Raw genomic sequence first — 13,280 nt, forward strand, 5'->3', positions numbered from 1 at the left:
CAACACATCTGATTGTTCTTCTAGTCTGGTCTCTCTTTCTGCTCAGACCAAACTTTCTTAGACCATTTCCTTTATCAAGCAGGATACAATTAGCAGGAAATTCCTCGGGTGGATTTCCTATTCTGTGATAATCCACAGCATGCTTACACATTGGTCAGGACAGGACGGGGGTAAGGCTTGGGGGGTTGAAAGCACTTTGCAGGATCAGGAAATTGAACCAAGAGAGAGGAATTTGTCTCCTTTTTAATCTGCTTATTATAATGTATTTTTCTGTTAAAATTGTCCTTTGACAGGCACATCAAAGTAACTTTGCAGAGGAGTATGTGAGGTTGTGCTGTGTGTTTGTCCTCTGTGTGTCCCTGTGTTTGTTCCTCTGTCCCAGGATGCAGAGGAACCCCTTAGGCCTGCGCCTCCTCACACTCACAGATACACCTCCCTCATGGTTTGCCCAGCTGCATCTCAGTTAGAATTTGGCTCACTGACATTGTTTTAGTGCAAGAGCCTGTTTGTGAAACAAAACAGCAAGGTACTTCTATTAGCAGCACAGCAGTATAAGCAGGCTGGGGCCAACCCATCAGTGTAGTTTATTGTCAGAGATGGGGTCATCTGTAAAGCACTTCAGAGACTCCAAATACAACAGTGGATATTTTGGGTATTAAAGAGTTTACCTGGGGAAATCTTACTCTGTTGCTTTTGTCATTTGGTCCTGAGAGCATTAGAAAGGGGTAACTTTCTCATTAACTCCATTTTAAATTTTCTATATGATTGTCTGCTGCTGTGGCTTGTGTGTGTACAGACTAAAAGCAGGGCACTGTCACCTCTAGGTGCATGGAAAAGGAACACGGGTTGGACAGTGGAGACGCTCCAGGATCATGTCTGCTGGGTCAGGCTGCCTGTTCTTCTTCAACTTAACAGTACAATGAAAGCCAAAATGTCACCCAAAGACACCTGGTGCGACAGCCCCGCCATAAGCAAATTACCTGTGGGGAAAGCTGTGTTGTGCACTCTGGTATCTGTGGAGTACTTTTAATGTAAAGTGGTGAAGGAAAGCAAGCAGTGTGTATGCTGCTGGCCTGCAGTGTGGTGGAGGGGAGGCCTCGCTGCCTAGTCACTCAGCAAGCACTGTGTGCTGCTAGCAGCAGGGGGTGGCTCACCAGCATTCCCATAGCCTGACTCTCCTCTCACCTGTACAGCCACTTTGCCAACATGCCCCACATTTGTTCTGGCGTTTTGTATCGTAGTTGGAAGGCACAAACTATGGTACTAGGAGAGTCCTGTGCGTGCACAATCCAGAAGCCCTTACCTACCATCCGTGCACCGCTGCGCAAGCCTACAGGTGCACTCCAGATGCTTATGCCATTGTTGTCTTTCCATTCTCTGTGAGTGCAAATCCCCGTGGTTAACACCACCTGTGTGCTTCTTTCTTTGTTACTAATATCCACATTTTAGTTTTCTTACACATGCTATTATCCTAAAACTGTCTTACAGTTCACATACATACAGATCAAAGTGAAAGGCCCTAATATGGTTGAAGCTTGTGACTGAATATTTCTAAACAAGTGATTTCATGCTTCCCTTTTCCCAGGTTACCTTTGGCAGACTCCAGCCATCTGTTGTCTGCTTCTGGGCAAGGCTTAGGCTCCAGAATCCAGTGGCCTCAAAAGAGCATGGAGAAAGAAACTGTGGGCACCTAGTGCAGCCATTATGAGAGATGCCAGTGCTGATTTTGGGGTGTTTTACAAAATACCACATTCACAGTGGCAGAACCACAAAAGGTGAAAAGATCAGCGGGAGACAACAGGCAGATCTCCTCTTTCTGAGTTGCCATTTTAGGCTTTCTGCAGATACATCATCATGTCAGCTATACTGCACCTTGGTCCAGAGATGGTAGTGTTAGAAAAAAACAATTTTATTTAAATAAGAACTGAGATCCTGGAGCCCAACTCTGCAGCATATTGTAAAGTCCATGACTGTGATATTTTACTGTCCGTGGTGCACAGTCTGTGATCAGGTGGATGTAGTTGACTGTGTTGTGGTTTATCCCACAACTCCCCCACCCCAGTCAGCCTGCCCTGGGAGGAAAGGGCCCTCCTGCTGTTGTGTGACTTGATGTGATGGTATGGTGAAAAATGAGGGTGGAAGAGGAGGAAAGCTAGTAAGGCAAGAACAGGCAGGTAGAAGGGAACTAAACAAGGTGAAATCAGTCATGGAGAAGTTTGATGGGGTGAGGCAAAGGAAGAAATACACCTGTCGTGATCGGTCTAGAGATGGATGATACAATGACCCTGTTAAAGCACAGGTGCACCCAAAATGCAGAAAGAAGCTCTGTCTGACTCTTATCTCCTTATCACAGCCGCCAAGCTGCCTACAGAACAGGAGCACTGTCTTCCAGTCCAAGGCTCTTCCCGTGTGCCGACAGCTGCCGCAGAAGCCCCGAGCCTGTTTCATTGTGGACTTGGACCTTCTGGGACAAAATCATTTCAAAGAGGGTGCTCATTTCAGAAAGGAAAGTGCTGGCCAGTCTTGTCCCAGCGGCATTCGAGTCAGCCCCAGCACCTTTGCCAAAGGTCTCAAAGGTCCTTGGTTTCTCCTGCTTTGCAGCTTCCTCATCCTGAGGTGAATGCGGGGAGTCAGGGGAGAAGATGTTATCCTTGTAACTACTGGTGAGTGGCAGGGAGAGCCGAGCCACCCATGCTGGGTCAGCAGCCGTCAGCCTCTTGAGGGCCAGCTCTGGAGGGAGTGAAAACAAGAACTGTTGGTGAGACATAGAGGAGACCACAGGAGAGAAGAAGGGAAAAAAAAAAAATAATAAAAAAATAAATTGAGAAATGAGACTTCTGAAATCAGCTGTGAGAGGACTGATTGTAAACAGGTCTAGAGATAAGCTACCAGCGGCATCATTCAAACCAGCAGCTTAAAAACAAAGAAACTAGAAATGGTTTAAAACTACTGGGGTTTTTGGGTTTGGGGTTTTTTTACTGTATATTAGGATCACTTTGCTTTCTCATTTGGTGCAGCCTCAAGTGGCCCTTCACTGAATGGTTAGCAAAGCTGGAGAAAGTGAGGGTCTAGGACTGGCTAAAGGGAAGACAACAATGGAAAGCTTTCAAGTGAGAAGTGTTGGACAGAAAGAAGGTCACTAGTGGACTTCCCTTAAGGGTTACTCTAGCATGGGAATTTGCTACTAATCAGGCATATTGAGACTGAAAAGAAATGGGTTATTGTGAAAGCAATAACAGCAGAAGTAGAATGAAATTTTGGATTATAAAATGCACAGCTGGATGGTTGAAGACTGGTAACAAAAAATTGAGCTATAAAGTAGTTGTTCATCAATTGGAAACAGATGAGGAGCAGTGGGAGCCTAGTGTGGGTGTTGGTTGCAGGCTCGTTAGTGTACCAGTAATGTGATTCTGCCCCAAAATGAGCAAATGAAATCATAGAGTGTGTTGGTCAAGGTATTCCCTGTTGGCATGAAGACATATCTGTGGCATTGTTACTAGGTCCAGTGAGACCTGATTAAGAGTATTACATACAAATCTGATTATCCATCTGTAGGAAAGAGGATCTGAAATGACAGAAGTGCAGAGAAAACGATTGAGATGAAAACAGGAGAGAGTCCAGGCTTACATGGTGGAGACCCCAAGAGATAGAGGTTGCTTAGCCTAAGGAAGCAAGTGCTCACCAGGGACCTGACTGCAACCTGTCATTATTTCGATGAGATAAGCACCGACAAAGGAAATCTTTATGCTTAAAATAGTGTTGGCAAAAGAATAAGTGATTATAACTGTCCATGAATAAACATATACTGGAAATTAAAGGAAGGACCCCATAGCAGGGGTGAGCCTGGAATAGCTTCCTCATCAGACAGCAGGAAAGGAAATGGCAGTTCTTGTTTTTTAAGGTAGAGCTTTGCAGTTGGTAAACAAGAATCTGTGATGTGCTGCACAGACGCTGCCTCCCAGCCCCTCATTGCTTCATTTGCAAAGCATAACCAAGAACCATGGGGAGGTTCGAAGTGACCGTCAGGTTTGTGAAACACTTAGAGAGCAGCAAAATAAATAACTGGTGTCTGGTAACAAATCACAGCAGTACTGATCAGATGGCAAGAGCTGCTGTCAGTAATTATGGGGCTTTGACTTAGAAAGTGACCTCCAAAAGGAGGGTCCCCGTTCCAGTGCACTCATCATGCTGCTTCCAGAAGGTAACGGATACCCTGCCACAGCCTGGGACACATGGTCCTCGGTCAGTGGTGAGTCAATCACTGCGACAGGTCTCCTTCCTCAGCCAACTAAGTAATTAGTCCTTTTGCTTTGAAAACAGCCATGTCCTGGGGTGGGATGGGGGTGAGTGCTGGGATTCAAACCTGGTAAGGAGAGAAGGGCAGAGACATCATTTAGAATTTGTTTTAGCTGAAGCCCCAAAATTCTTTTGTGATGCTTAACTTCCAGGCTTTCTGCAATCTCAGTATTTTCTTTCAGTCACAGTGACTGTTCTTAAGAGATCTCCCAAGTGTGCTGAAGTCCCGTGTTTTTTCTGTAAAACAGCCACAGTTCTCTCCTCTTCAATCTGCAAGAAGCCGCTGCATTCCCTGAATATTTTGATACTTCAGCTCTAGAGCAGGGCACAACAGTAGTCTGCTCGCTGCAGGGAGAGCCAAGACACCGTGAGCTGATGGTCCCGTGGCCATGAAACCTTGTAATTAGGTGTGTTTAATTTGACCGATAACTCTTTACTGCCTTATTTTAATGGTGTTTTGGGAGCAGAGGTTGGTTTTATAATCAATAAAGTTATATCTCTCATCTGCTGCTGGGAGCGCTCTGTTTCGCTGGTGGGAGATAGGTGTTAATAGACAGTGCTGGGTGCTGAGAGCCCGCAGCTTGATGCTCACAGCATAAACAGCCAGAGAGCTGGTTGGGACAGATTATTCGTGCAGTTCCCCCCCCCCGCTGGGAGTAGCACAAAGGCCCAGACAGCCTCTGCCAGCTGTTATGATACTCCTGAGCACAAGCAATGCTTCCTTCCTCCCTCTCTCAGGATGCAAGTCAACTTCTCTGTTTGTGTTTGGGAGAGGAGGAAGGAGTCCAGCAGCTCTGTCGTCTGTGCTCTGTTGCCTTTTTGGGAAGGTCTGGGCTCATGGTTAAGGTTGTTTTTCACCACTGAAACAGGGCAGCCTCTTGTCATGTCCAGCACTACTGTGTGGGCAGGAAGCCACGCTGGCGTAGCCTCAGCATGCACCACTGGTGTTCACTCTGAAATTCCAGTGATTTGGCAAAAGGGATTTTTTTTTATCAAATACAAGAAGCGTGGGAGATGGCATTTCATGGGTATGTGTCCCCATAGCACAGATTTTCTAGGATGCCGCCTGTCTGGGGAGGACTGAATCTGGGAAGATGTGCTGAGCAGGTCAACCAGTCCCTTTACTGGGACCAGTGCATGCCAGTACACCCATGGGATGGAGCTGGGCAGCCTGTTTTCTCCCCACTGTTGGCTGCAGGAATGCAAGGAAGCTTTCATTTCACTCAGGCTTTCCTTTGTTGGCTCCTTATTAGAATAAAAGGGCAGGAAGGCAAACAGACAGAAGCAGCATGGTTCTCCCTCTAAGCAAGAGCACAGAAAATGCCCAGCTCTGGAATTAAAATGACTACAGCAGCAAACCTCAATGAGTTCCTCTTGCTGTGGAGGAGCGCAGAGGCTCCACAATGAAATTTCTGCTACAGGACATGAGTCAGCCCAACTCTTTCAAATTGAAATGCCAGTAGAAGAGATTTTTAGAACAAATCAATAAAAGGAACGTGTAGAAAATGTCAGACCCAGATGGTATTCACCCTGGAGTGCTAGAGGAACTCAGATATGAAATTGCTTGGTTTATTAACTGCTGTTCGTTAACTACTGCTTCAAATGAACACGGTATCAGAGGAGAGGAAGGTAGAAATTGTGACATGAGTTTTTAAGCACGTGAGGGTGAATCTAGTGCAGGCAGATTCATAGAAATCATTATATGCAAAACTCAGCAGATAGCCGAGTACCTGCTATTTGGACAAGAACTGAGGTGACATTTGCAAGGCAGGGAATTGCATTTTGCAAATTTGTTGGCATCTTTGGAAGAGGTGGATGAAGAGCCCTGGTTGACAGAGGACACCTGAGCTTGCAGGAGTGCACCAGCCAAGCTCTCAGGGGACTGAGCTGTCCCTGAATTAACAGCCACGTTCTGTTAAGCACTAATATGTGTTAAAAGCTGGGAGGCAAGGGTAGGAATAAATAAATCTTCCCCACAAAGGGAGGCCATCCTAGAGTATCTGTCCAACAGTGGATGACATTGGTGCTGACTCTACTGAAGTGTTGACATAAAAGCAGAGTGTTGCTGAAGGACCTAATGCCATGAGCAAAAGTGGCTGGCGGATTTCCATGTCACCAACTGCAGAGGAATTATCACAAAGAACAACACATCATATACTGATAACTCTCCACCACACAGAGGAGGGATTCGGGAGTCATTGTGAAGTTTGGTAACAGAGCTCAGCATGGAGCTTGGGCAGGACAGTAGTGAAGAACAAACCAGAAGACCTCCTTATACCACCAGCGTAGATGTATCCTAAACACTGCGCACAATTCTGGTCACCCCTTCTCATTAAAGATACACTAAAATTAGTATCAGGTTGGTCACAGGAGATGAGACTGGGCCAGTTCAGCCTGGTAGGAAATAGGAGCCTGATGGGGCTCAAAGGATATTTAATATCTTGAAGGGCTTGATGAGGATAACTCTTTACCTTTCTCACTCTTCGTGGACTAGGAGACCATGAAACGAAGGGGCCCAGGTCAGCATGAGAAGCAGTTCACATGCTGCATAGTTAAACTGGACTTCACCCCTACGCCACAGATGTCAACTGCACAAATCCACTGAACAGCAGCAGATAGATCCATGGGAGGAAAAATCTACGAAGAGTGATTAAACACATGAAAAAATCCAACGTGAAGCTCAGCAAGTCCCTTTGATGTAAACTGCCTGGTACCAAAAGCATAGGATGGTCCATACATGCTGTCCCAGGCATCTGCCGTGGTCAGAGCCACCCTAGGAGATGAGATGTCACCTGGCTTGCTGCAGGCCAGCCAGTTTTATCTTCTGAATGGGGTTAGTGTGTTATTTGAGGAGATCCTGCTGCTGGAGCCCCCCACCAGCCCCAGCATGCTCCCAGTAACAAGGCCACCTCACCTGCCTGCGGCTCCAGGAGGGTCTCCAGCTCCTCTCCCACCAGCTGCTGCACAGAGAGCTCGAAGCCGCTCTCCGAATCACGATCCTCTGCCTCGCTCTCGCCGTGCCCACTGTCCTTCGTGCTCAGGCAGTCAGCATCCAGCCCCGCAGCCCTGAGAGGGGGCCAAAACACTCGAGTCACACTTCAACACTTAATACAACCCTACCTCACTGATTGCTTTGAACGTGGTTGTCTTTATCCCTCATAAAATGACCCAGAGGTGGGTGTGGGCATCGTCTCAGTGCATCACAGTACCGAAGGCATAATCATTTCAGTCTCTGCCAATTAATGAGTTTTGGTTTTGGTTTTTTCTAAGAAAAACCACACCACACACACATGAACAAAAGCACTGAGATCAGGAGTGCCATGGACCCTCTGAAAACCGGGCCCTGGTTGGGTGCTGGGCTACACATGGAGCTGCTCCACATTTCTTGCCCAAGAGGGTTTTTAGCCTTCTGCAGGGAGGCCCTGAGCAAACGGGGAGCTGCTGGCTCTTCCCTGTGAATTCGGAGGAGCAGCCCAGCCCAGCCCTGACCCAGTAGCCCCAGGACAGCTCTCCTTCCCTCTCCATCCTCAGCAGATGGAGATGATGAGGAGGAGGGTGGAGAAAGCTGGGTCTGCCCATGGCCTGGGCAGGTGGGGACGGGGGGAATGTGGCAAGGCAGTGATGAAGCCCTGGCATCCTCAGGAGATGTCAACAGCATAGTTTAATGGGAATGCAGTGAAGTTTGGGAACATCTTCAGTGCACAGTTGGGATATCAGTCCTCGTCCCTGCTAGCAGTGTTTCCCTCGCTAACCTCCTGGCCCTGAACTCACGTCAACAGGCAACAGAATCTCTAAGAAGGTACCTGGAGCCATGAGAAAACTCATCCTCATGCTGCTGCCTCCAAAGCTAGGACCCTCTGTGTTCCTGAGTGCACCTTTCCATCACACTCTAACACATCAGTGTCCCCCCAGCAAGGATAGCAGAAGGTTCATGGCCATGGAGGAGCTCAGGTGAGTATGGAAGGAGCTGCCAAAGGTGTCCCAGGAAGGAGACAAAGAGCAGCTCTAGGAGATCACTGGATACCAATGGTGAGCCCGGACCAGAACATCACAGCCATCCCCTGAAGGGAGGAGCTGCCTCCCAAATCTTGGGTCAGCAAAGCTGGGGACAAGGTTTTGCCTTGCGTGCCTGCTGCCCTGGTGTCTTGAGGCTCATGGGGCCAGTGGGGCCGAAGCAGAGGCAGCAGAGACACGAGGGAACGGGGCGTAGGGAATGGCAGGGCTGAGAGCCAGCCTTACCTGCTGCCGTTCTTGGCCGTGTACTTGTTTCCCCTGTGGTTTGTTTTGGGCTGGAACTGGCCCTGGTGCAGCAGGGAGAGCAGCTGGGAGATTTGCTGTAAGGCAGGAAAAGCCTGTTGAGCCCTGGCGGTTGCCACTCAAGCTGCTTCCTGCCAGGACGTCCCCTCCGAACCCCCCTGGCCTTTTTATAGCGTTTCCTCCTCCCGCAGATGGTTCAGCATCCCCACGCAGGAGGAAAACAAGGGCCCGGGCAGCCCACCTGGCCCCAGCGCTTCCCCTGCGCCGTCCCTGCCAGCGTTCCCTGCCAGCCTGCTGCCCTGGGGAAGCGAGCACAAGGTTGTCCCCATCTCCCCGTGACAACCATCCTCCACCCCAGCTCCCAGGGTGTCCTGTTGGGCGTGGGGAGGGCCTGCCCATGGCGAGGCGGCTGCTCATCGTCCCCAGCCCCTACTGCCCAGGGGTGGCAGGAGACCAACCAAAGTCCATCGGGTTGCACATTCCCACCACACCGGGGTGTGCAGGACCTGGGCAAGGGAGGATTTGGAGGGGGGGGAAGGGGGCCACACACCCCTGTCAATGCGTGGAACAGCTCCTACCTGCACCGGGGGTGACTCCATCGCAAACTCTCCGGTGGGGCTCTGCTCTGCCAGCGCCACCAGCGATAGCCGGACCAAGCTCCTGAGAATGTGCTGGTGGGGCTGGGGCTGCCCAGGTCCACCAGCACCCACGGGCTGGTTGGGTGGCAGGGGGGGTTCTCCCACGGGCCCCTGCGATGGCTTCACCAAGCTCTTGCAGTGTGGTTGTGCATCCGGGGAGCTCACAGCCTCTTTGGCCAAATTTTTCAGTCTGTGGGGCTGGCAGGGCCGGCGCTGGAGGATGGGCAGGTTGAAGGTCCCCTGCTGCTCGTCTGAGTCTTTTTGGGTCCTTTGATTTCTCAGGGTCCTGTAGAGAGTGGGGGTGAGGTGGAGGGGAGCCTGCAGGGAACCCCCTGGCATGGGGGTGGCTGTGCCAGGCAGATCCTCCTGGCAGGGCCGGGGGGGCTCAGCCTCCCGGGGCCGGCCCCGGAGCAGCGGGACGAGGTGGATATCCGTCTTCTGGATCTGCCTGTGCGGCTTCTTGAGCTGCTGCTGCCTGCGGGCATCCTCTGCCTCCCTGCAGTTGTAGGCCATGCCATCCTTCTTCTCCTTCTTACGCAAAGACAGGGTTAAAGCCAAAAGGAGAAGGCACCCACCCAGGAGAGCAGCCAGGCAGATAACAGCCAGCACAGAGGGGCTCAGCCACCCGGGATTCTGCGCTGAGATTTTGGAGAATGCCCCGTGATGCCGGAAAACTAAGCGGATCCGGGCCAGGGTGTGCAGGGGGATGTCCCCCCCATCGCTCACCTGGATCACCAGCTCCCACTCGCTGCCAGCGAGGCTGCTGGCATTGCTGGCGTTGAGGAAGATCTGCCCCAAGAGAGGGTCCAGGATGAAAAGCCCAGCATCATCCCCACCCACCAAATCATACCGGAGAGCCCCGTTGATGCCAGAGTCCACATCCCTGGCTGTGATGGTGAAGAGGAGGGGAGCACTGGTGCATGACACGAGGGTTGCATTGGTTACCACTGCAGTCCCTTGGGCGCTCTCGTTCCCAGGGGCCACCCAGAAGCACCCCGTGTCTGCATTGACCAGGATGGAGAGCGTGGCCATGCCTCCCGCCAGCGCTGGCGCAATGATGACAGGGGCATTGTCATTCCGGTCGAGCACAGACAGCCTGACGGAGACATTGGACGCCAGCTTGGGGTGACCACCGTCCTCTGCTGTCACCAGGAACTCCAGGCTCCTCACCTGCTCATAATCAAAAACTTGCAGGGCAAAAACATCCCCAGTCATGGGGTCAATCGAGACCAGACCTGAAGCAGAGGAGTCCAGGATGCTGTAGGTGATTTTCCCGTTGAAACCTAGGTCAGGATCGCTGGCACGGATGGTGAGCAAGAAGGCAGGTGCTTTGCTGTTCTCAGCAACGGCAGCCTCATAGGTGGCCTTCTCGAAGGAGGGGGCGTTGTCATTGACGTCACTGATGCAGATAGTGAGGTGCTTCAACACAGCCAAGGAGAGGTCACCCTGGTCCCGCACCACCAGTGTCAGGTTGTACTCGGCACGCAGCTCCCTGTCCAGCGTGGCGTTGGTCATCAGCACGTAGCTGTGGCTGTTGGTCCTCTTCAGCCTGAAGTGCTCATACCCTTGACTGAGGGAGCAAAGCACTTGCCCGTTGCTTCCCGAATCGGGGTCGCTGGCCGTCACCAGAGCCACAAAGCTGTCTTTGGGGAGGGCTTCAGAGAGCACGGGCACCCGTGCGGCCCAGGTGACGTGGACATCAGGAGCGTTGTCGTTGACATCCAGGACTTTGACCAGGATCTTGCAGTGCGCTGGGATGGGGTTGGCACCCAGGTCCCGGGCTTGCACATCCAGCTCGTAGGCGTGGGTTTCCTCATAGTCCAGCGGGTGCTTCAGGATGATGCTGCCTGTGCGGGCATCAATGCCAAAAGCGCTCAGCACCTCCGGGGGCGCATGTTTGCTCAGGCTGTACTCGATCTCCCCGTTGCGGCCCTGGTCAGGGTCAGTGGCCGTGACTGTCACAAGGAGGGTCCCGGGCAGAGCATCCTCCTGAACCTCTACCATCAAAGAGCTCTCTGCAAAGATGGGGCTGTTATCATTGGAGTCAAGGACGATTACTTTAATTAAAGCAGTACCTGATTTTGGTGGCTCCCCATGATCAGTGGCTGTCAGCACGAGGTCGAAGGAAGAGTGCAGCTCCCGGTCCACTTCTTTAACCACGACGAGCTCCGCGTGCCTGGTCCCATCAGAGCTGGAGACAACCTCCAGAGCAAAGTGCTCGCTGGGGGAGAGGGCGTAGGAGCAGCGGGCATTGGGGCCGGCATCAGCATCCAGGGCTCGATCCAGCGGGATCCGTGTCCGCAGGGATGCACTCTCTGACATCTCCAGCTCCAGCTCCGGTGTGGGAAACCGCGGCGCGTTGTCATTGACATCCAGCACTTGAACCTCCACGTGAATCAGAGCCAGGTTTCGGGCAGCCAGCACGTCGAACGAGACCCAGCAGGGATCGCTGTGCCGGCACAGCTGCTCCCTGTCCACCCGCCCGGCGGTGCTGAGCACCCCATCCCCGCTCCCCACATGCAGCGGGAACCTCCCGGGGGTCTCCATCAGCTGGAAGGTGTCCGCTGTTTCGCCACTCTCACCCCCCTCGAAGTGCTCGGCCAACATCCCTATCACCGTTCCCTGCGGCACTTCTTCGAACACCCGGTACTGCACCGTGAACGTGGCCACCTCCTGGGCATCGGCGGAGAGGAAGAGGTACCACCACAAGGCTGGGAGATGGAGAGCGGAGCGGCTCAGCAGCAGCATGCTGTTGGCGAAGCCCACCACCCTGCTGCCCCGGCACGCTGCCGCGGGCTTGTCCGCCTGCCGCCGCATACCCGGAGGGTCCCTACGGGGATCGCAAGTCCTCAGCATCCTCTCCCATCGCCACGTCCCACAAGCACCAGCCGCTGGTAGGAACGGAGGAGAAATAGCGAGCGAGTCCAACAGTTGTCCCCCGCCCTGCCATCACTGGGGGACAGCCGGGAGAGCCAGCTGCTCCCCGGGCTGAACCGCTCAGCTCGGCGCAGAGGGGATCCCACTGCCGCAGCTTCAGCCCAGGAGCAGCGTCCGGCCGGCGGGGCCGGGGCTGGGAGGTGGACCAGCCGCGTTTCCTATGGAAACCCCACCTACAGGAAAAGGGAGGACTGGGCTGGTACAGTGCCGGGGTGGGTGGGGGCTCCTGGACTTCCCAGCTGGGAGAGGGGTGTGGGAGTGCCCTCGGTTTCCAACCTGTAGGTACCATCACTGCTGCATTTTACAGAAGGCACGATTCCTGCAGACGGTCTCTAACCCACCTGCAAAGCCTCATTCGTGCTTCAAGAAGATGTCTTCAAGGACCAGCGATGACAGTCTTCTGATCTTGAATTAACCTAAAGACTTGTTCCCCACACTGTTAGACTTCTGACTTACTTTGATTTATTCTCAAATATATCCGGCATGTCATCCCTGCTCCTTGCTCTGCCTTTTGCTGTCAGTTTTGAGGGCAACGCACCCACGTCACCTTTTCCAACATATGGCTTTTGATTATGTCACTGCTTCATTTGCATCTGGACACACCAAAAGGAGCTAATGAATCACTGGGAGAGTTGCCACATCAAACACAGGCAGGTGGGCACAAGGAAAGAAAGGAGGCTCTAACAGATGTGAGCTGTGTCCTGTCAGGCCTCTCCCTATCCCCTACATCCGTCTGCCCTGGCCGGCTCCCCCCATCTTGGCACATGCTCTATCCCCAGCTTGGCTCTGCTTTTATTCCCCCAGCATCTCTCCTCACCCAGCAATGATTTTGCATCACCAGATCCCTTCTTTGCCTTATTTCAGCACCTTAGACCAAGGCCCCACCTTTGAGCAGCCCACGTGTGGCCACACGGCCATAGCACGCGCTCCCTGGCTGGCTGCGCACGTGTGTGTAGGTAGCACAGTCTGAAGTTGTTTCATGTATTCCTCCTAAGCAGGCAGCAGGCTGCCTGCAGAGCCCAGTTACATCAAGCTGGGCTGTACTTCGGGTCTCAAGGTGATTTAAGGCATTCAGGACAGGGAAGGTCACTCCAGAAGTTTCTCTGGCAGTTATGGAGAGCAGAGCATCTTCATGGGGTGGTTTGGGTCCCA

General features: G+C 52.3%; 2 protein-coding genes across 3 annotated transcripts in view; one reads left to right on the top strand and one right to left on the bottom strand.

Annotated features, from left to right (window-relative positions):
* The window catches only part of DELE1 (DAP3 binding cell death enhancer 1), a 20,057-nt gene extending 17,564 nt beyond the window's left edge, over positions 1–2,493 (top strand). For both annotated transcript variants that reach the window (XM_074916608.1, XM_074916609.1), the window contains exon 12: positions 2,354–2,493. The gene's annotated coding sequence lies outside the window, so the exon portion shown is untranslated. The remainder of the gene's footprint in view (positions 1–2,353) is intronic.
* PCDH12 (protocadherin 12) lies at positions 1,889–11,901 on the bottom strand. The gene is made up of 4 exons (XM_074916607.1): positions 9,132–11,901; positions 8,536–8,630; positions 7,211–7,362; positions 1,889–2,730 (listed from the first exon to the last, which is right to left on the bottom strand). Exons 1-4 carry the CDS (start codon positions 11,796–11,798, stop codon positions 2,366–2,368), a joined length of 3,279 nt encoding a protein of 1,092 aa, XP_074772708.1. The 5' UTR covers positions 11,799–11,901; the 3' UTR covers positions 1,889–2,365.
* Between the last annotated feature and the right edge of the window lie 1,379 nt (positions 11,902–13,280).

This window comes from Athene noctua, chromosome 12 (assembly GCF_965140245.1).
Source record: "Athene noctua chromosome 12, bAthNoc1.hap1.1, whole genome shotgun sequence".
In the NCBI taxonomy this organism is placed as follows: Eukaryota; Metazoa; Chordata; class Aves; order Strigiformes; family Strigidae; genus Athene; species Athene noctua.